General features: G+C 34.5%; 1 protein-coding gene across 1 annotated transcript; it reads left to right on the top strand.

Moving 5' to 3' along the window:
- Positions 1 to 1,302: 1,302 nt before the first annotated feature.
- LOC123558579 (protocadherin Fat 3-like) lies at positions 1,303 to 17,546 on the top strand. The gene is made up of 13 exons (XM_053544724.1): positions 1,303 to 1,356; positions 3,304 to 3,328; positions 5,650 to 5,793; positions 7,092 to 7,217; positions 7,870 to 8,052; positions 9,551 to 9,750; positions 10,346 to 10,592; positions 11,420 to 11,561; positions 12,764 to 12,973; positions 13,631 to 13,786; positions 14,125 to 14,228; positions 14,769 to 14,780; positions 16,352 to 17,546. The coding sequence occupies exons 1-13, from the start codon at positions 1,303 to 1,305 to the stop codon at positions 16,411 to 16,413; spliced, it is 1,665 nt and encodes a 554-aa protein (XP_053400699.1). The 3' UTR covers positions 16,414 to 17,546.
- Positions 17,547 to 24,654: the final 7,108 nt, after the last annotated feature.

The raw sequence follows: 24,654 nt of genomic DNA, 5'->3' as shown, positions 1-24,654 counted from the left end.
TATCTACACAATACATGCATTGATAATAAACATCGTATCTTTTGGCACTTGTCTAGAACGTAGGCCATTTTGCCGTATTGTTATTTGACCCGTCATATGTATTGTATACACAATGGATATGTGACCGATTTTCGAACATTTCTGTCTCATCCGAGAACTAATTTCACGTCCTCCTTCGAAGAAGATGGAATATATTGTTTTGCTCTTTGCCGGTTGGTTGTTGTGTCGGTCTTTTGACCTCGAGAATAAAAACAGTTTCATCTGAACAATTAAAGAACTCTTGTGCCAAATGCTTTTCAAATGCATAGAATTATTGTCTTTTGTCAACAGATGACCCTTAATCTTTTTGAGGCCAAGGTCAGAGTAGCCTTGAAAGGGAAAACGTTTTTCAAATGATATAAGCGCCTTTGGGCTATCAAATTTCAGAGAGTGAGTGGTCAGAATATGACTCCTATTATTTTTTGGGGGTCAGAACCTCCAGGGTTAAGGTAACAGTAACGTAACCTTTGGATAAAAAAAATGTTTCCGATCAATCGCTGGGGGAAACTTGGGTCTTTGGTTGTCTGTCGTACAGGATGAAATGCTTCAGGTCATATGGTCAAGTCATACAAAATTACAGTTGCGTCCGATAGGTCATATTTGTGTAGAGGCATATATGAGCCGCACCATGAGAAAACCAACATAGTGCATTTGCGACCAGCACGGATGCGGCTCATATATGTTTTACAAATAGCTCAGGTATTTTCAAGCGTCAAAGATTCCGAGAGGTATTTTCGCAATACATCCTGGGCCAATATATGAATTTGTCTGCAAATTACCATAATATATGGTAAGTATAGTTAGTTTTTAGATTCCGATTTTTTTTACTTATTTTACTAAAACGGATGAGTAAGATTTTTTGGCCAAATCAGTTATCATCTGAGCCACGCCATGAGAAAACCAACACAGTGGCTTTGCGCATCCGCGCAGTCTGGTCAGGATCCATGCTGTTCGCTTTCAAAGCCCATTGCAATTAGAGAAACCGTTAGCGAACAGCACGGATCCCGACCAGACTGCGCGGATGCGCAGGCTGGTCTGGATCCATGCTGGTCGCAAACCCACTATATTGGTTTTCTCATGGCGCGGCTCATATAATATTATTTTATAAAGTAATATTCCCTTGCCAAAAACCAAACATTTTGCAAGAACTTGTGAATGTATACAAAATGTGCACAGTATATGTCATTGAGAATATTGGGCGAGGGGTGCGTTTTAAATTGACTTGATTGTGTTTCAAGTCGCACCGACACAATTCTAGGACATATGAGAACTTTCCAGCTTTTGAGTGTGGAAGAGGTTCTTATGTATCACATCCGGGTATGTTTTCAAGCACCTGGTAGAACAAACAACCTGAGTGTAGAACAAAACCCCTGCAGACAAAACCCCATCGCTTATTTTGGCATCGGCGGACAAAACCCTCTTCAGCTTTTTAACTAGAAGGATAAAACCTTTTCAAAATGCGAAAAAAAAAATACTGTATTCTTCCATTTTTTACTGGTTTATATTAGTAATGCTTAAATCGTTTAAACGATACCAGTGAATGTGAATACTTTTATATACTTTTTTTAATTTAAAAAAAAAACTTAAATGTAGGCAAAGATGCAGAAAAAAATGATAAAAGAAAAAAAGTAGTCCAGATTATTTTTTTTTTATTGTGGTATAATAAACAACAGTACAGGGTAGCACCCTAATATTCGTTTTAATAAGACTCTATTTTTATTGCACATTAGGTTATTTAAACCTAGTTGACTTCTGCGTCTATTACAGTTTATACAAAAAAAAATCAAATACTACCAACAAACAAATTGATATTTTATCTTAATATAGATTTTTTACGTCATTTCGATCTGGATTCTATTTCATTTATTCACAATACCCCGAGACGTACCAATTTGCTCTTTTCGCTATATAAATAAAATAAAATGTATGTAAAGATGAAAATATAAAGGATAAAGTAGCCCAGATTATATCGATTTAGAAATGAACAAAGATAACTATATATCTTTTGACAAAGAAACACACTGATATCATTTTCAATTGTGCGTTATGAACAACAGCCTTGTTTGATCAGTTTAAAATCAAGACCCACAAAGATCTTTTAAAGCAAACACACCTGAAGACTTTTTCATCTTGCCCATTGTTGTTAATTTGGGTGTCTAAACATTTTTATTTAAGACTTTTTTTTTTCTTGCTGTTTTCTGATAAGGGAAGGGCTATTTTTTTCTGAATACATTTTATGGAAAATGAGTGTTTTCTAAAATGTCACTCTGTACGTTGGTGTATTATGATTCTTTTAATGAACTGAATTTTCGTGTTTTCCGATAAATTCAGCGGAAATTTGGAGTTTTCTGTTAAACGTTTATGCATAGCAGAATCATATTAACAGTTTCTTTGATGAACGGAAAATTAGTGTTTTACATCATACTTAACAGCGCAAGATGGATTTTTCTGTTTTACGCTTGGAGGCGATAACTACGTAATAAAATTGTATTAACAGTTACAGTGTTTTCCACTACATGTATATTTTACTGTACTTTGTTTACTGAAATTATCATATAAGAGTTTTATCCGAGATATTTTCTCAATAATTTCTGTAATTGAAATGCAGCTTTTGTTGAACTATTACACCGTATTTTTGTAGCAGAGATGGAACATTTGTTGAAATATATCACATTAATTTATATTGAATTATTTCTCTGGAGATTCTCAGAAACCGTGGTATGTATTTTTTCAACTATTTCTTTTTTTTTTTCGTTTTAAGGATAAGTAATAAACATCTTATTACGAAACGTGTACCAAGTAAAGAAATACTTGTAAATGTTAACTTTTTAATTATATAGTTGCGTTTGTCAAACATACGGTGGCGTAGAGGGGATGTAGGAAATATGTTATTTATCACGTGCGCACGTGGTAGCTATCACGTGTATTTTATTTATCACATGCGCACGTGTTAGCTATTGTACCACTTGCGAACGTGATATTTATCACGTGCGCACGTGTTAATTAACTCGTTCGCACTTGTTAGCTACCACATGCGCACGTGATAAATAAAATATTTTCTATGTCCCCTCTATGCCACGGTAGTGTTTGTATTGAAAGATGTAGTAATTTTTATCATTCTGTTATCAGTATATTGTCATAAAAAACACAATTTTAGTGTGATGAGGATTCAGAAACTGGAGTTTTTTTTATTTATTTGTAAGTGGGTAAAAACATTGTCAATAATTTTAAGTTGCATTAAACATTTGTATACATATGTTTCAGGACCCAGTGATAAATAACTTGCCAGGTGAGATATTAAATTTCTACACTGCACCGTTAGTTTTTCATTATGTAATTCATTGCTCCACTTTACCAAAATTATATGTATGTGACAACCTTTTATGACAAGCATCTATGTTAACAAAGTTGACACTTTTTAATATGAAATGCATTCAGATTTGAGTCATGTTTTTCGTCATTTAGATTTTATATATTTATATTGTTAGTAATTTTAAGTAAAACGTACCACGACAGGGCTCAGTTACAAATGTATTTTTGTCCATATTTATTTATAAAACAACTCCTGCTATATAACAGTGCAAAGCTATTGACTGCATTCATTACATAGAAGAAATTGAACTCTACCATGTACTAAAATGTACAGAAAATAGTAAAGGAAACTGGTTTGTAATTTTTAACTTTTACAGACATTGATTGATTTTTGTGAATCTGGAGGCATGGACCTTTTATAAAGTTTCCTTTAATTTGTTATTGTAACTACATGTATATAGTAAAACAATGTCCATTTCTACGGTGGCACAGAGGTGACATAGCTGTTTTTATATTAATACGTGCGCACTAGTACAAAAACAACAGCGCACATATTAGAACGTACACATGTACTCGTATAAAAACATTTTACTACCGTAACGTATTTTAAGTTACACTGCTTGTTGGTGACAGGATACGGGATATACGCTGTCGAGGAAATCGATATCAGGCGAGAGCGAAGCTCGAGCCTGATATGGATTTTCGAGACAGCGTATATCCTATCCTGTCACCACAAGCGTGTAATGATTTTATTTGCGACTACCCTTTACTTACATGCTATAATCTAATATTTTGTAAATTAACAAAGCGGCAACTATTTTTTAAAATCAAAATTCATATCTGAAATGTACTAGCAGGATATGGAATATATCCTGTCTCCTTGTGACGTCTATCGACCAATAGAAATGCAAGAAACTTGTAGGAGGCGAGATAAACAGTAATACTTGCGCACGTAAATTCAACTAATAGCAATTACGTGCGCACGTATTACTTTATACGTGCGAAGATGCTTTTATACCAAAACGTGCGTAGATGTTTTTTTTAAATAATACGTGCGCACGGGAACACTTGCACTTTAGCGGTCCCTATAATAATAGTAGTATAATAATGTCTTAAATATTAAAAAGTTGAAAGGGGTAACTTTATTCAGAGATGAATATGTTTGGGGGCTGTAGCCCCCACACCCCCGCTTAACCCCACATCCCCATTGTAAACTTCCGGGGACCGCTAAAGTGCATTCTACCCTGCGCACGTAATGAGCTATACGTGTGCAGATGTTTTTTTTTTTATACTAATACGTGTTCACGTAAAAAGTTGCATGTTCATTTATGTTTTTATACTAGTTATTAGTTATTACGTGCGCACTTTTTAGTATAAAAACATCTATAGTCTCCTTCCTCTGTCAGTCTGTGCCACCGTGCATTTCATAGGGAAAGAAATATTTTGGATATCCTCGGGCAATTTATTGATTTGAAAAGTACAAAGGAACATCTGATTTTCATATCGGAAAAAATAAGCTGAGGCGTATTGTGTATAAATATATAAAATGGCCATTTATAAAAGTGTGGGGGTCTTTTTCCGTATTAGCCTTTTTTTTCATTGAACTTAATTATATATATATATTCATTTTATCAAAATTACTTACGTACAGAATAGTTCATGCAAACGTTGACAAATACTAACTTATCGTTATTATAGAAAGCTATTATCCATCGGATTTAATTAAAAATCATGCTGTCTAAAACAGGGTGGCCAACCAATGTGACATTTTGGATACCGTACACACGGAGACAACGTCCCAATTCAGGCATTATATTTTCCTTATTACTTTACGGGTTTTCATACAATAAAGAGTGTTGAAGAATATAGTACAGTAAAAGCCGATCATATCGGGTAGCGAGGGATAAGCAAAATGTTTTTTGAGGTATCCAGGGGTTTGAGCAATGTAACCCTTTCCCTGCTAAATTTCTATAACGGACTGGTCCATCATTGAATTTGGGCAATACCATTTATTATTCGAAGGGTGTCACAAGTTACTGAAAATTTACTGACTGAATAGCAAACAGTGCAGACCATGATCAGACTGCACTGGTCGCAAAGGTAGAATCACTTGCCACCAGCAGGCTAAAGGCTAAACTTTTCTCGAGTCAACTTTGGGTCTCGAGTCATCTGTGCTTGAGCTAGCATTGTTTCACAAGTGCTATAAAATGTGTTAGTAAAGCTTAAATTCTTAAGATCAAACATGCTGTCTAATTTAAGAAAAAGTTATTGAGTAGATTTGTAACTCCTTCTTTGCAGACAGCAGAACATTGTCAATAGATACATTCGGCGTAGGTGACAATGTCTTTACTGTAGACGCAACTGACGCCGACAACGACCAGATAACGTTGTCAATCACGTGCAGTCCCGTTACGCCAACGTGTCCTTTCGACATATTTAACTGTAAGTTTATTAACAATATTCTAGAATCTAGAACATTCTTGTTAAATATGGAAAGAAGAAAAGTTTTTTTTTCTTACTTTTATTGTGAAAAGAAGAACGGGTTATGGATGTGAATCGTTTTATTTTTAGCATTTGCCATTTGAAAAATGTTTCTTCGAATATTTCTTTCTCAAACACTTTTTACCAAAAATAAATCATTGTGCTAAATTATTAGAATATGGCTAGTTATATACCATTTAATCAAACAGATTTCAAACAAACTTATTGCGGATTTTCTTTCACTCTTAGTTTTGACTGGCATTTGCCGAAATTTGATGTAAGATCTACAATGGAGTAGGGGTTGGTAATTTTAAATATCAATGAAAGTAGATAAGGTTTGGTTCTCATATTTTTCTTACTGATATATAATGATAAGCTACAATTGAAATAAAAGTTTTCAACATAGCACTTTATATTACCTAGGTGATATAAATTAAAACAAAAAGAACCAAAAATATCAAAATCCATTAGTTTTTAAGTTTTTTTTTCTAAATAAATCTCTTAAGTTAGATGCACGGTGACCCAAACTTTTTGAAGCATATTTGTGTCATAAAAGCTGCAAAATATGTTTTAAATCTTAACGGCAGGATTCTTTTTGTAGATTTAAATACATTCTTTCCATTTTGAAGCATACTTTTGTGTCTTTATCTAGAGCTGCAAAATATTTTAAAAATCTTACCGGCAGGATTCTTTTTGCATATTTAAATACGTTCTTTCCATTTTGAAGCATATTTTTTTTTTTGTGTCATTAAAGCTGCAAAATATTCTTTAAGATCTTTATGACAGGATTCTTTTTTTTTTTTTTTAGATTTTAATGCGTTTCCATTGAAAATAAAGTGGATGGGGTAAATACATCAACATGTAAAAACATGTAAAACTGAAAGAGATTCGTTAGTGACATTTTTCCCCTTGAAATCCCTATAACATCAAGTGGGATATCATATGTTTTATGAAGTATCACAACTTTTTTGTCTTAACAACTATTGCTCTTCAAGCTGACAGAGTATGAAAAAAAATCTTAACGTTAGAAACAAGAACATCAACAACAACAACAACAACAACAACAACAACAACAACAAATGAATAACAACAACAATAAACGATCCTATATATTTAAAAGTGATTATAAGGACGCATAGTTTTAATATCTTATATTTGCCAGTTTATTAAAAAAGTTAGCTTTTAGATTCTCTAGAACTTTTGATTTTGAATGTTCTCTGCGTACAAGAATAGTAATAAAATTGCTTTAAAAATTTCAGCTGGGGACATACAGCTAAATGCCGACATTTCGGGCACAACAGTCCCCGGATATGACGTCACAGTCAGCGTCAGTGACAGTAGCGGGAGTAACGGAATATCTAAAGTGTTAACGGTTACATTTTCTGGTAGGTAAATTGTACTTCATTTCTCCAGAGTAAAGGTTTATCTTTAACATAAAACTAACATAATAGGTCAATAAAGACCTGAAGGTGGCATTTGAAAGTATATTTGTTGTGTACCAGACACGCTTTTCAGTGTGAACGATTTACAAACTATCTTATGTATCTCGCGCCAACGAAAGTCAGTTCGTTAACACGAGATAATAAGCAAAAATATATTTTCATTTTATCCAAAGAGCTATAAAATAAACTTCTTTGTCTTAACTACTATCAGCGATTTCTTTTATTTTCGACAAGAGTTATGTTGGAATTTAGTTCCATTGTGGTTTATGAAGAAAAATGTGTGCGTTACACGCCTTGTAATCTACATAAAGCTTTGTGATGTAATTTCCAATTTCACAAAAAGATTATTGCAAAAGGTGAACTCTTAGTTGTAATGCATATTATATAAAAGAAACATCAATCTGTTTTTTATCTTATTTTTATTATACTAAAAGAAAAATAAAATAATCCGTAAAAACTGAAAAAAAAAGAAGTTTTAGATTAATTCTGTTTCCTTTAACTAAATTTGTAAAAATATTTCGCCAAATTTTAACGTTTTACCCTTTCCTATCACTCAACTGCTGGTCTCTATCATGTTATAATATATTTATATTAGGTATAAACAGTCAGCCGACAATACAAAATTTGGGCGTTACGTTAACAGTTCCTGAGAATAACGCTCTGGGTGACACGTTAGAGACGACCGCGTGCACAGACCCTGATGCTACGGACACCCTTGGGTTCTCCATGGCGTGCACTCCTTCATCAGGTCTAACATACTTTGAAATTGATGCATCATGTACGTAACATATAATACCATTTTTTGATAATACTATAGGGTTATTATTATATTAATAACAGTAGTTCGATCTTTCGCCGTGTTAGGTCCGTCCGTGCAAAATCCACGAGAGCGGAATACAAATTCCCAGATCTAGCTACTGTTGTAATGACCCTTTTACTATATACCTGCACCTTTTTTGTTTGTTGTTTTGTTATCGAACAAATCTTAAATGTTTGTCGATGTAGGAATAGAAATAAGTGAAGTTTTTGTGTCACTCTTTGTAGAACTGTGTCAGGTCATGCATAGTAAATGAAAGTAGTCCGGCAACGTACAATACAAAAGGTACAATAAGGAAATTTTTCTGCCTATTCATAATTACCTGTGAAACACAAATGTATTTTTGACAGCATTTATAGAGGTATATAATAAAAGCATGTACCGCGATATAACTATTATTTTATTAATATATCTGAAGCAAAGATTACTTACTAAATCAAAGCTAGGACAACTTGGCAGTTAAGCAGTTCGATAAAATGTATTTATTTAATATTTGATATGAGTGATTTAATTATTAAGAAAAATATTATCATTTATTTACTGACATTGTAGGAACATCAGATAGGGCGGTCCAGTTAGCTTGTGTTGGAAATTTATCACCATAACTTCCAAATATACATTAAGAATACTAAGAACTGTCGGATACAGCAAATCTTTGGCATAGTTTCTTTGTCTATTATAGCGATTTAATTGAATAAGTTATACACATTTTTAAAGGTCTTATTGGGTGAGAGTAGATCTGTTTGAATCTTTGACATATCAAATGTCAGTAATATGACCATTTTTTTCAATGTGTAAAAATAATGCCAACGTGATTGTACTAGGTATTTAAGTGTTAATTTCAGCGACTTTTTTTTGTTGATGAGAACTTGGATATATGATTAAGTACAAAAGCAAAGGTTTCATATAAAAACGATTGTAAAATTTCGAAAACAGATTTTTTTTTAAAATGTACATGAGCTATAATGCAATCAAGACATTTAAAAAATAAAAAAAAGTTCATTTTTATACCACCCTCAGAATGTTTTAAAATGATGCATAGCATCATCTTTACTATAGAAAATACCCTGTTCCGGAAAATGCGAATAAAGTATTTGAGACGTGCCATGAGAAAACCAATATAGTGGGTTTGCGACCAGCATGGATCCAGACCAGCCTGCGCATCTGCGCAGTCTGGTCAGGATCCATGCTGTTCGCTTTTAAAGCCTATTGCCATTACAGAAACCATTAGCGAACAGCATGGATCCTGACCAGACTGCGCGGATGCGCAGGCTGGTCTGGATTCATGGTGGTCGCAAACCCACTATGTTGGTTTTCTCATGGCACGGCTCAAATTTTATTAATTAAATGCTTATATCAGTTGTTTAACTTATTTCATTATATTTACACTTTTATCCTTATCGGAACGTAATGTAAACAGATCACCTGTTTTAATGAGCTTGCTTTGTTTTCTCCTTAGCGGGTGCTATAAGCACTTCAAGTTCATTACTCAATTATGAGTTCCTTTTTGCTGCTGGAACAACATCATTTTCGTGCACCGTCACGTGCAGCGATGGCCAGGCGTCTGACACGGCAACGATAGGTTTTGACGTCACTGACGTCAATGAGGCACCTATGTTTTCGCAGAACGGATACAGTATTTCAGCGGACGAAGGAGCGGTTAGTTATTTTATTGTCTGTATTTGAAAAGTTACTTACGTTCTAAGCCCACACAATAAATGTAAATATAATTTACTAAGTTGCCTATCGTGTGCTTACTGTCTCAACAAAAAGCAAATGGGTCGTTTTTGGTTTTGTTGGGTTTACGTCACACGACAATTATAGGAAATATGACGAATTTCCCGTCTTTTTCACAATGGAGGAAAACCCCATGTGACGCTACGGGCATTATTATTTCGTCATGGAGGAGTAGAACCACCGACCTTCCGTAAACCACCATGGATGGCTTCAATACCTGAAGAATTGTTCGCATATAGAAAAGCCACATCGGTTAGAAGAGAGTGGTCGGAAGTCAGCGACATTAATCACTAGGCCAATGAGGCATTTGCAAATGGATTAAATTCAAGCTTTCTGAAAACTTATTCAAAAGAAACAAGATAATCGGATATATTTTTTTTTCAAACGATAAATATTTCGGAACAACTGTGCAGAATATCACCAGCTCTAAGCACATAATTAGCTAGTTTTCTTGGAAAAGACACAAAATAAAAAATAAGCATAAAGTCTTTGCTTACTCGCGTTTTGTTTATTTCAGGCCGGAACTCCTCTCCAGTCCTCCGGATATGACATTATTGAAGAAGACAATAGCGATACAAAAACATTTAGTATAGATTGTGGTACTTCAACTGGATATTTCTCAATCGACACCACGTCAGGAATTCTTAGCTTTGGAAGCAATTATGACGTTGATGACGGCGTTCGTCCGACGTCCGTGAGTTGTACCGTCACGGTAACGGACAGCGGTGGACTAACCGATGCGGTGACGCTGTCTATAACGATTAGTATGTTTGTTTAGGTATTTCAAATGTATACGGTACATAAATTGATTTAAATACCAGTAAAAGTTCCTGTAGCGTTACGCAAAGTGTCAAACAACTGAAATTCATCTATAACGTAATGAGCCGGTAATGACATTCGATAATCTCCGTTCAAATACGTTTTTTGTCCGTATGTAATTCCGAAACCATTGCTAATACAGGCTACATTTACGGCCGAAGAATGACAAAATATCAGACGAGAATACGGAACATCTCGGAAATTGCCGGATACCATTGCGGGTCATGACGGCTGTCTTAAAGGTCCATTACTAAGGGAAAGTGAGTTGACAATTTTTTTCATAGCCAGTGCATAGACTTCTGCAAGACACTAAATAATGAAGATTGGCAAGTCAAAATTTACAGAAGGTCTTTGGAACTCAAAGTAATGTATGTGTATTATGTTGAAATTTCAATGAATCGACAGAATGACCCCCCAGGTCTTTTTAACTTTCTTCATACTTCATAGAAAAATAATTGTACATATACTGCGATTTATTTCGAATTTCTACATACCAACTTTCATTTTCCAATAAAATGAAATAGTTTCTGTGCTTTTTAAAAGAAATTAAAATGTTCACTTTCCTTAGTATTGGACCTTTAAGCTTAAAAAAGACGTCATTTTTATATAAATTCTTATTCTGCCGAAAAAAAGATATGGTAGTTTTTTTCTTTGTTTTTTTTTAATGCTGAATATTTCCTTTTGGAAAATTAATAGTTTGTCATTGAATGATTAATGTAGTAGTATGTTTAGATGGCCTTGTTAAATTGAAAAGTTGCATTCTTTTTTCCAGATAATATAAACGACAATTCCCCAGTATTTTTTCCAGCAGTCTATAGCTGGTTTATATCCGAAGGTGCTTCCATCGGTACAACCGTCGGGACGGTGACGGCAACTGATGCTGATATCGGAACGTATGGAGATATAAGCTATAGGTTAACATACACAGGATTTTGTTTTCACGTTGCTCTCGTGGCTTACATCTGTTATTTATTCTTCATATCTTTGTGAAGAATACGATCCTAAACTTCACGGTTTTGGTCATATCAAGTTGAAGAATTTGAGTGGTAAAAATGGGATTTACATCAATCAAATTTTTCACATTTTTGATCTGAATTTGCTGTAAGATTCTTTTTAGCCAATGCTTTAGCAACTGGCTATAACTCTAAATCAGCTACCAAGTTTCAACCTCGTTAAGAGTTTTCCTTCTATTTCTATGTGATCTCATCATGCAAATATTCTGGATGTCGTGTAAAAAATAGTCTCATATTTATTCTTACAATTTTGGTATTGTGTGAGTGTTTGAGAATCTGAGTGTTTGAGCGTCTGAGGAGTACTGTTTTAAACAAGAATAATAATTATAATAATAATAATAATAATAATAATAATAATAATAATAATAATAATAAAAGAAACAACAAACAAGCCGCAACGGATTCTAGAATAATTATGAACTTTATATTAACATTCGAAATATCCGGAATCACTCCGCTCTAGGGTTAGGGTAGGGTTAAAACTGGCCCTTTCCTGGGGCAAACTTAGCTTTACATAGAGTTGTATAGGGAAATCCTTTAAAGACCACAATGCACAGTTTCGACATTTGGCATGTAGCATTGTCTAGTGGACCTCTACCAACAGTGTTCAAATCATGACCCGTCTATGCACAATGAAATGTCGATTCTTCAAGTGAATCGGTTGAAATATCACTCAGTAAGCACTGACTATCAGTTCTTTAAGGGCTTTGATTTATTTCTGCTATCATTTAATGTCGAAAAACATCGCCAGGTGCTCCAACTAAACAAGAATATCCTAGCTGCTTGAAAATGATTCTTTCAAATTTCAGACATTTAAATATTAAATTGTAAGTGGATTCAACTTTAAATTTTATTCGTTGGCTATTGTTTTCTATTAGTCATATGACGTACCTTAGTTACTTAAAACATATACTCGAAAAAAAAAAAAGAAAAAAAAAACGGTTTCGAGATTTAGAATTTTGTTTAGAAGTCGTAGAAGTTGTATATGCCATTTGCAACTCGTATAAAAGTCCTGCCAATGATATAATGTCATTTGAGTTATTACGTTTCAGTGTTCATGAATGCTAGAGTTTAATATGGAAAAAAACCCCATGTCTTTACAGCCTAGATCAGTCAACTCTAGGAGCAAGTTATTTCGGAATTGATCAAACGGGCAAAGTATATATACAAACTTCTGTGGCCCCACTCGGCGGAGGTGTGACGGTAACATTTAGCGTGGTGGCGACTGACGGAGGAGGAACAGAAACGCGTGTAAATGCTACGGTAGTTACGGTGGTAACCACAACAACTACAACAACAACAACCACAGACAGGTCTGTAATGTTCAATGTATATTATCAACGAAATGGTGTTGGTTCCGTCCTAATGTCTGCCATTAATACCTGTAATAAATGACACAGTGTATTCTAGGTGGCCATGTGATTAAAAACTTTCTATTCTAACGTCCCTTCTGCCCTATTCAAATAAGATAATAGGACATATTCATTGACTACATCATAACTGGTGTTCCGTTAGATGTATAAAACATTTTTGATCTCTTTAGACAATACTCTTATTTGTATATCGATCTAAACGTCATATATCGTGTAAGAAATATGGTATGGTAAAACCGTGATTTAACGTTGATAATACACGAAAATAGGTTATACGTCTGCGGAATACTTTCACGAGGGCATTATTCTTGCTACTTATAACTGATTTTGATTGAATTAATTTAAGTCATGAAAATACGATTTTGCTATACAATATTTAGATTCTAATATTTGCTTAATATAAAACAGTAGATAAAATATCGAAGCGTTCTTTCTTTGTCGCAACAAAAAATGACTTCATCGCACGTTAATATGCCCTCATTTTAGCGTAAGAGCGTATTTTGACAGAACCAAACAAACATATTAGAAATAAACATATTTCATAAAAAAACTGACATGTGCTAATCTTCGTATGTGTCTGCTTTTCATCTATTGCAGGTTTAAGACATTTTTTGATGATGGACGAAACATAGTGTGGTTCACTGCCTGCTGTATTGTTATCGCTATTACTATAATCGTCCTTGTGTGGATGTGCTGTTCTTATTGTGGAACCGATGATCCAAAGCCAAGACAAAGAAAATTCAACTTCAAATGGTATTTTGGCTGAATTTATGTTGCACAAAAACATCTTTTAATGGGAGATCAAGCAAAAAGATATTGGCTTGATTCCGGTGTTTCCTTCCAAAATATAACGATTTTGATAGTAAAATAATCTCTTCAGTGTTCTGAAATTTGAACAAAATCAGCACTAAAAACTACAAACAAACGCACGTATTCCTATTGGCGTTTGAATTTTGACGACTGCCCGTCTGATATTTACAAGTATTCTAAGACTGGATTTTAAGTAAAAGTTAAAGGTTTGCAATAACTATAGAGGACACATTTTAAATAGACACCAGTTAAAGTTAAAAAGAAGTCTGTTTACGTTTTAGCTGTAAATGGTTGCGGGTGACAACCAAACCTCAGGTCAAGTTTGAAGAGCCAAAGGAAACCGAAGTTGTAACAATAGAAGAACCACCACCTCAACCACCACCAGGTAAACGCTCTTTTTTTATTTCTAAAGCGTTTCGTGACATGTGTTTATTCATAACATTTCTCAAAATATTTTTCAGTCCCTTGGACCAAACTTGTAGCCCTTTAACTGAAAGTCTTCAACTGTTGCTATTGAACCTGTCAGCTAGGTTAAAATAAAAATTGTAACCCGACTCTCAACACAGTTAAGACAATTTATTATTCTGAGATGGACACGTAGTGACACTCGACAATTTCCGTGTAATTACGTATTCACGTAGTAAAGGCTATTCGGCATTCTTCGGACGTAAGTTTCGTTAAAAGCCGGAAAATGCCAAAATCGCAAAAGATGGAGAATAATTGAGCCGCGCCATGAGTAAACCAATATAGTACGTTTGCGACCAGCATGGATCCAGACCAGCCTACGCATCCGCATCATCAAACACTGGATATATCAAATACTGAGTATAGCAAATGCTTTTGTATATTCTATTGATTAGGTTAATTTATGTGTTTTAGGAACATTATTCTTCTTATTTTTCTTTATTTTTATTTTTTATTTCAGAAATAGTCGATAGTAAGTATTATGTTTTTCAAGCTATTTATACGTGCAATGTTATCTTTGTTTAGCACAGTATTCTTTCTGTGGTTTAATGCTGCTAGAGCGGAAAAACATGATTTAGAAATACGTAAAGCCATACCTGTCTGTAGAGACCATTTTGTGTTGTCAGCAAGTTAAATTTGCAAACAGATGTTAGTCACAGGGTTAAAAAAGTAAAAGTAGTGGTCTTATGAGACAGGTAGTCACAGTTAACGGATTGTATTTAGTCAAAGTGAACGGATGGTATTCAGTCACAGTTAACGTATGGTATTTAGTCACAGTAAACGGATGGTATTTAGTCACAGTTAACATATAGTATTTAGTCACAGTTCACCGATGGTATTCAGTCACAGTTAACGGATGGTATTTAGTCACAGTTAACGGATGGTATTTAGTCACAGTTAACATATAGTATTTAGTCACAGTTCACAGATGGTATTTAGTCACATTTAACGTATGGTATTTAGTCACAGTTAACGGATGGTATTTAGTCACAGTTAACGGATGGTATTCAGCCACAGTTAACGGATGGTATTCAGCCACAGTTAACGTATGGTATTTAGTCACATTTAACGGATGGTGTTTAGTCACAGTTAACGAATGGTATTCAGTCACAGTCAACGTATGGTATTTAGTCACAGTTAACGGATGGTATTCAGCCACCGTTAGCGTATGGTATTTAGTCACATTTAACGGATGGTATTTAGTCACAGTTAACGTATGGTATTTAGTCACATTTAACGGATGGTATTTAGTCACAGTTAACGGATGGTATTTAGTCACATTTAACGGATGGTATTCAACCACAGTTAACGTATGGTATTTAGTCACATTTAACGGATGGTATTTTAGTCACAGTTAACGGATGGTATTTAGTCACAGTTATCATATGGTATTTAGTCACAGTTCACAGATGGTATTTAGTCACAGTTAAAGTATGGTATTTAGTCACAGTTATCATATGGTATTTAGTCACAGTTCACAGATGGTATTTAATCACAGTTAAACGTATGGTATTTAGTCACAGTTAACGGATGGTTTTTAAATACAGTTAACGGATGGTATTTAGTCACTGTTAACGGATGATATTCAGGACAGATTTATCTGTAAATGTAAAAACTGCCAAAAATATAAACATTCATTTTTGATTATTACTAAATTGTGAGTTTAGAGTACTGATATGTATTTTATTCGAAAATGGTGTAAAGCAGCGAGTGAGTATGTTTCGGGGAGCGGGATGGATGGGGATGAGGTTGGGATGAATGGGACGTAAGCGGGGTGCCGGCTGATCAACCCGACTGCTGGTTCGAACCTTATTTGCGTCACGGCAGTATCTGAAAGGTCACCAGTATCGAGATTGGGAGAACATTAGCATTCAAACAATAATGGTTTATTATCTAGAATGATCAAACTTACGTGAACACAAATGTGATGAAGCATGCATATACAAATATTATGATGATAATCAAAAATAGGCATTATTTAAATGATAATTGTCTACCCTGTTATCTACTGGGATCATTTTTTTTCATAATCATCTTTTTCAGAACCCAAACCAGAGCCAGAGGGATTCGACTTTTGGGCATCATCTGCCAACCAGTGGAGCTAACAGTAAAGTGGTCGTTCAGCAGCGAATATAAAAGAGACATACATTTCTTTTTCTGACAACAGAAACTTTTATTCTGTCTTTCGTTTAATAGTTTCGACATAAATGACCATATGGACATTTTATATTGACTACTTTTCTTTGTTCGTGTTTCATTTACATCGTTAAAACTTTTATTAGAATATAACTGCGTACTTCAGTTTAAGGAAGTGGGCTCAGATTGACAATCGGCAATATCCGTGCGATTCCGCATATGATTTCGTCATTCTCCGGTTGTTATGAAAGAGAATTTTCTATTACAGCCGAAGGATGCCGAGATCGCAAACGGAGAATACGTCATGACACGGAAATTGCCGATTGCCTTAAATTTAGGGGTCCACTACCTTAAACATATTTTATGCAGATAATTGAATCAGATATCACACTGGAGAGTAGATGAAATTTATTCTGAATAACAATACTTATTAAGCTAACCAGTATAGCTATGGACAAACGGGTGCAAATTAAACCAGATATGATTTATTTTAAGATATACACAGCTCTTTCCTTGTTCCAAGATTTCAAATCTAGTTTATCCATTACACCACTACCAAACGAGTTTTACTTGGAAGGGTACTTTATTGGAGTTACTCTGTCCTATCCGTTTCTCTGTCCATCCCATTTTTAAACACAATAATAGACTGCAATGGGAGGAAGTAAAGAGAACAGCATCTATAACTCTACCTTAAATATTTAACTATTTTTATTAGACATTAAGATACTAACTCAAAATTTAATTAGTCGTCAGTTAGTATTTTGAAATAAAAAAAAAAAAATAGCATCCTGCCCTTTTATCTGCAAAATTTCAAGGCCTGTGCGTCTGTCTTTCAAAGGTCAAAATAAAAATTGAATGTCTGTCTGTCTGTCTGCCAAAATTGTTAATTGGAAAATACATTATAACAAATTTGCACTGAATTCAAATGTATACTCGAGATATCGGTATTTGGTATACACTTTCGGCAATAACTGGTAAGAATCTAAATATTTTCCCAATAGAACGTTACGCAAAATGACGTTACGTCAACTTTGCGCCCGAAGCGCAATAAACTAGGGTTCAACTCAAAATTAAGATGACTGGATTTGTGTGCGAAATCAACGGAAAAAGAGCCTTAAACTTCAAAAAGAAAACCCAGAAAAAAACATGGAAGAAGAAGGCAAAAACATCAAACAAGCTTGTGTTTGCAATGCCTCGTTATTTAATGACACATTGGCATTTTTATTTCATTTTTTCTCTCACTTAAAACACACAAACCTCACTTGATGTAGCCTAAACATCAATTGGTTCTGAATGTAAAGACACCCTTGTGCGCCTTGTGTAAATTGGCATCAATTAGGCCAGGGTGATCTCGGACGGAAATAAATCTAAATTAACGAGACGCGATTATAAGGAGACTATGTTTTATTGAAAAGTGCTGAAAGTAAGGATTGAAGAAGAAAGAACTGGATACAACAGACTGTAAAAAAACAATAGGGATAATCAAATATCGGCATGGGCATAGCGTGATCAGTTTTGAAGTTATCAATTAATGGGGAGGGCGTAGGAAGGGGGATAAGAAATGATGGCTTCTGGTGACTTTTAAAACCAGCATTATCTTCCTTCAGAATAGAACAAATTAAATTGTTAGGAACTGTTATGAATCTAAACGGGGTTGATATTTTAAGAAAAGACAATAATTGTCTGCCATATGTTGCATGTTTGTACATTTACAACCGTCCTTGCAATAAATATTTCTTCGCAAAACTTACAATGTTCGTGAAATGTATCTATACATCTACTACATGATTCTTGGAAATAATGAAGTTTAGATGAATTTCTGGTGACAAATATTTAGATCTATCGCCCATTGCCAACATCTAAGCAACATCTGGTTTAATATCAGACTGTCTAAACTTAAAGGCCTTAGTGATGTATAATGCCGATTTCGTCATAGTATTCTTATTTGAGCCGTGTCATGAGAAAACCAACATAGTGGGTTTGCGATCAGCATGGATCCAGACTAGCCTGCGCATCCGCGCAGTCTGGTCAGGATCCATGCTGTTCACTTTCAAAGCCTATCGCCATGATTACAGAAACCGTTCGCGAACAGCATGGATCCTGACCAGACTGCGCGGATGCCCAGGCTGTTCTGGATCCATTCTGGTCGTAAACCCACTATATTGGTTTTCTCATGGCGCGGCTCATTTGTTGAATTTGATTTACTAGTACATGTATAATTGTACGTAATATACATGGTATCTACACTATAAAAGCAACATTAAGAATTAACAAGAGCTGTTAATTTATCAAACTTCATGCAACAGATCTACTAGTAATCAATTTGATTGAAAGTTAACAAAGATCCTCCAAACATAAAATGAAAACAACAAGAGCTGTCCATAAGACAGCCAAGCTCGACTATTCGAAATATTGTCACAGAAGCAAAAAATTATTACCCAAAATGTTAAATATCAAAAGAGTTTTAAGTTCGAAAGGGGACATAATTTGACCAAAATACATATCAGAGTTATGGGACTTGTTGCTATCAACTAGTTTTATAACCCCGAAGAAACATGTTAAGTTTCAATTCAATATCTGCATTAGTTTTGGGGATAGTAACTTGCATGTAAAACTTTAACCAGAATTTTCTAAGTCCAAAAGGGGGCATAATTTGCTCAAAATACATGTTAAGAGTTATGGAACTTCACCCAGTGAGGTTGGTAATTGACCTAGAAAAAGAATAAATAAGTTTCAAATCTATATGCCTTTTAGTAATAGCTGTATGTACTTGCACGCAAAATTTTAACCAGAATTTTCTAAGTCCAAAAGGGGGCATAATTTGCCCAAAATACATGTCAGAGTTATGGGACTTGGTGCTATCAACTAGTTTTATAACCCCGAAGACACATGTGAAGTTTCAATTCAATATCTTCATTAGTTTTGGAGATAGTAACTTGCATGTAAAACTTTAACCAGAATTTTCTAAGTCCAAAAGGGGGCATAATTTGCTCAAAATACATGTTAGAGTTATGGAACTTGACCCAGTGAGGTTGGTAATTGACCTAGAAAAAGAATAAATAAGTTTCAAAGCTATATGCCTTTAAATGATAGCTGTATGTACTTGCATGCAAAAACTTAACCAAGGTGTGATGCCGACGCCGACGCCGACGCCGACGCCTGGGTGAGTAGAATAGCTAGACTATTCTTCGAATAGTCGAGCTAAAAATTGTGATTAATCTTTGGAATGAATGGTTCAATCGTAAATTACTGTGTCCTTTGTAGTAACTGTTGTATTTTTCAAAATCAAGATTGCGTCGTTTGAAAAAAAAAAAAACGTCAAAAAGGCAGTCCGGCAAAAGTTATTATACCACTCGAGCTTGCCTGAAGGTAAGATTAATATACAAAATATACAAAATTGCCATTTTCCTTATGTTCTGAAATCTTTATAACTTTCTCATTTCTGGGCCAACTTTGATAATTCTTTCTCTGCCTTAAAAGATTTAAAAGGACATAGGAAACGAAATTAACATTAAAACAACACTTCCATTCATTTTAATTCTAGAATGTTTAATATCAATATTTCCAAATTACTGAATTTAAGACCAGAAAATATAGTGCTAGACATTGGAATATTTTGCAATAAATAAAAACTAAAACCTTGACTTAGTTATATTTACAATTCATAGCAAAACATCTGACATTAGGTCTATTTTCTGATCAAACAACGTCTTATTTCAAATCTGCTCTGTCGTGCTTATTGTACTATTTAAATGCTTGTAATGAGACTAAGCAATTCTAAATATGACAAATTTTGTGAAATGGTTTTTAATAGAACTGAAAATATACATAAATTCTTACTCGGTAAGTTTTATTATAACAGAAGCTTGGTTTCTTGTTATATACACTGTGAACGTTCCTGAGCCCGATCCAACATTGGTGTCGCATTTTATGACCAGGTTGTAATATGCCTGACTACGGTAGTCGAAGCGAGCATCGACCATTGTGTATATACCCCAGTCTTTCAAAGAAAATGGTGTAAAATAACATAAACAAAAATATATTTACTATATTCCATTGTGTAAAAATATTTATAATATTTCATTGTCTACAACATGCATAGTTCTTATTTTTAGCCAGCTATTTTCCAAAGCTTTATTTACAAACTCAAGACATTTCAAAATTTGATTGTGTGATGTAAATATCAATTTGAAGTATGTTAAAATGGTAATAAGAATATATCAATGTTTGATGATGCGGATTAAAATATAAATAAGGACCGCCAGAGCTAAAAATAGAAGAAAAAAAACAACATTTGACCAACTCCTTCTCATGACTGCTTGATGGATCTTCATCAAACTTATGACTTACAAAGTCTATAGCATCATTGTCTTTTTTTTTTCCAATTTTGTTCAAATGAGGACAGTCGGCTCCTTTAAGGGCTGTTAGAGCTAAAATTAAAAATACCTTAATAGATATATTCTCATGACTTTATCAAGATTGGTCTGTATCATTATTATAAGTCTTGTCCCAATCTTGTTCAATTCGGAGCAGTCGGCCGCTAGGGTTAGAATAGAAAAAGCCTTCAGATGACTTGATGAACTACGATTCGATCTTTATCAGACTTGGCTTGTAACATCATTGTAAGGTCCTCTCCCAACTTTGTTCAAATGGGGGCACTGACCTCTTAAGGGCTACTAGAGATCATTTCTTCTCATGGACGGCTTTACAAATCTCCATCAAATTGGTCTGTAGTATCATTGTAATAGTTCTGTTTGGTCCCTTTCAAGCTAAAATTAACTTTGTATTATGAAGTTTGTTCTGTTAGTTATGCATGTTTGGGGCATTGCAGCAAACTAGGGAAAACACCTTTAAAAGGCTGTTTTAATGAACTGCTTGAAGGATTTTCCCCAAACCTTGTTAGAAGCAAGAACTGATGGTCAATGTCCTCTTCAGGAGAGCAACTCAGGCCCATTTAGGCCTCTTGTTTTGAATGACAAAGATGTTTTTCAACAGCGAAACGTTTTAAGATAACACCCACCCCACACCCCGCCAAATAACATTTTCTAAGATTAATGAGTGTTAGGCAAATACTGATTGACCATTGACATGTATCGAAAAAATATCAAATAACTGGTATAAAATTCTGAAGTATAACGAAATCTTGTTACAGTATAGTTATAAATATTAATGCTCCGATACAACATAAACGATGTATGTACTGTAAACGAAAGCTGGATAATTTATTCATATATATATTATATGACAGACCTAGACTAGCAGCTAGACTATGATATATAGATTTTTTTTTAATTTAATGTTCATTGTTGAAATTGAACCAGTCTATATCCGAGGTCCAATAGATATTACAATCAGCTCTCCGAGAAGACTTCTAACATAGACTGGCACTTGTCACTATTAAATTAAATAAAAGAAAAAATACAGAAAACTGAATTTTTATGACAAATTCTTTATTATCAGTCTAGTAGCGAGTCTAGGTAGACGATACCAATCAACAGTATAAAAGAAAATATAATAAAGCCGACGCACTAACTTGTTGTTCCTATTATGTATCGGATATTGAACCGTCTGGTTCCGGAAACAGGACTGTTTCCTGGACCAAAGCCGCACATGACTGAATCTCCGTCCGCGTCGGTAACGTTGAAAGAAAAGATTCAGACATCCGTCGTCGTATCTTCGGGGAGTTTCACAGAACTTGGAAGATTGTTAATTACTGGGACCTGACAAAACACGCATAAAATACACATAGCCTCAAAAGTTTTGACATGTTCTTTCATTTATACATAAATTATAACTAAAAAAAGATGTGCATGAAGTGTCAGTCAGTTGTGATAAGTAATGAGCTTGCTGAAAATCGTTCTAAAGCATCACGGTCTACATCAGACGCTTAGGCCGAGGTTTAGCAAAAGCACTCGGGCATTCGTCACGGCGAGCTGAAATAAATGGCGCATCTGTAACGACCAGTCGGCCTACTTATAAGAATAAAACACTTGATTATGTGTAACAATTTTTTTTTGCGTAAATGACAACCTTCGAACTGAATATCAAGAATAATAATTTATGTAATGGCGGCTATTCCACAGCATACTTGGAAAAATACAAACATACACGCGACTAATTGGAAATAAAATCTAAACACTGTCTAAAAAAAACAACAAAAAAAAAAACAACAAAAAACAAACAAACAAACAAACAAACAACAACAAACAAACAAAAACACGTAATTTTAATGTTGTTTATTGGGACTACCTCACCTTTATTCGACATAAGTTTCTAAGACGGCCTCGCTATTCATTATCGCTGGTAGAATAGGATATACATGAATAAACAAAATCATTTTATCTATTACAGAACCAAATTACTGACGTTATATGAGCCGCGCCATGGGAAAACCAACATAGTGGCTTTGCGACCAGCATGGATCCAGACCAGCCTGCGCATCCGCGCAGTCTGGTCAGGATCCATGCTGTTCGCTAACAGTATCTCTAATACCAATAGGCTTTGAAAGCGAACAGCATGGATCCTGACCAGACTGCGCAGATGCGCAGGCTGGTCTGGATCCATGCTGGTCGCAAAGCCACTATGTTGGTTTTCTCATGGCACGGCTCATATGTTTAAAAGATAATTCTTACTTTGACAACGTTGGTCAGTTAATATCCATTTGAAGTCGTTAAAGCGGAAGTTCTAACATAGAAAGAAAATATGCGCTCAATATATTAATATAACGAATTCGACATACTTACACCAAATACATATATAAGCAAACGTAACGGTATTGTGATATTCATTTCTAAGTAAATTCGGCGTCTTTTGTTTTTGTACGTCAAGGCGAATATCTAAAGGCTTGCAAGTATAATTCATTATGAGACCATATGTTCGTTAAATTAATTAATTTCCCCGTAGTGTAGAACAGGCAACAAGCGCCTTTACAGAATCGCTATTGTAATACATAAATAGAAATTGTAACATGCATATATGTGCACACCGAACGCACCGAAAAATAAGTAAATTCATGTTCTGTTGAGAAATAAATTCTTTTAATGTTGGTTGGTGTTTTCCCTGCCTAATGTTACGCCTCACTGCTTACCCGCATGTATATATACATTTTATTTATGTCAGTTCAAATAATAGTTTGACAAGTTTTCATCCCGGGGTTTTCATGGGCATGTTTTTTAGTAAGCTGACAAGGACATTCTTTATCTAAAGTTCGTACAGGACAGATCGCTTGCAAAAAAGAACAGTTCGACAAAAACGTAGCAGTGCTGGTGTTTTTGAAAACTAGAAGTCAAGATAAGTATACATTACATGATACTTTATTCAGATTAATGGATGTCCGCACTTATAAAGGACTTCGGACACTTTCTGTATGAATTTGCCTACTCCAAGAGTGAAAAATAAACAACTAAGTAATAAATATTTAATTACATATACCATCAAAATACATATTTAAGATTATTTCTTAAAGTCAAACTTTTCAATATTTGTTTCATAAAATGGTAATTTATGCTCTAAATAGAATTACGTACCCTGTTATATACATATAAAAGCCATTTTGCTTTAAACAACATTGCCCCATCCCCCCCCCCCCCCCCCCCCCGCCCCGTGCATCAAAACCATATTTGGCCAGCATATGTAGATATCAATTATACACATTTTCTGCGACTATTGTGTTGATGTAAGGGGTGGAGCAGTACTTTTAAACAAAACAAAAAAATATAACTACAGGGTGTTCCCAAATGTAAAGTAACCAAAACTTTTTATATTCATTTTTAATAATTTGATAGTCACATATTTTTACATCTGTTTGTAACTCAAATACTATACAAATGTTTGAAAGGGCACATATAGGCATGTTATACGTGTATAGTAGTAAGAGAAGCAAAAACTGTGAATTCATTATCATTCGTTGGGTTAAATTTTCATTGGCTTATCCTGGATATTTGTTGCAGTAGATTGGCAAATGTGTGCTGTAAAACACTAGCAGCACACCAGGTGATCTTCTGCATACCCTCCTCGCGACGCGCACGCCACTAGCGATGAGGATGTAATTTGTTTTCCATTTTGTTTTATTATTTTTTTGTATTTTTTATATTTTTCATTTCTTTATTTCTTCATCTTCTTCTGTGCATTTATATTTATTTCTTTTAGACACATACTAAATGTCACACGCACTCATTACTTCATGTTCTTCCTTCTGTGAAAACTGAATT

The sequence above is a fragment of the Mercenaria mercenaria genome, chromosome 5 (assembly GCF_021730395.1).
Source record: "Mercenaria mercenaria strain notata chromosome 5, MADL_Memer_1, whole genome shotgun sequence".
Taxonomy (NCBI): Eukaryota; Metazoa; Mollusca; class Bivalvia; order Venerida; family Veneridae; genus Mercenaria; species Mercenaria mercenaria.
Note: the sequence above shows the minus strand (reverse complement) of the source record. Positions and strands in the feature narration are given on the sequence as shown.

Bases quoted from the DNA above. Each gene is read 5' to 3' on its own strand.
- LOC123558579 (XM_053544724.1), top strand. From the start codon at position 1,303: ATGAGAACTTTCCAGCTTTTGAGTGTGGAAGAGGTTCTTATGTATCAC. The intron at 7,218-7,869 runs GTAGGTAAATTG...TATTTATATTAG, and splicing joins GTTAACGGTTACATTTTCTG to GTATAAACAGTCAGCCGACA. The intron at 9,751-10,345 runs GTTAGTTATTTT...TGTTTATTTCAG, and splicing joins TTTCAGCGGACGAAGGAGCG to GCCGGAACTCCTCTCCAGTC.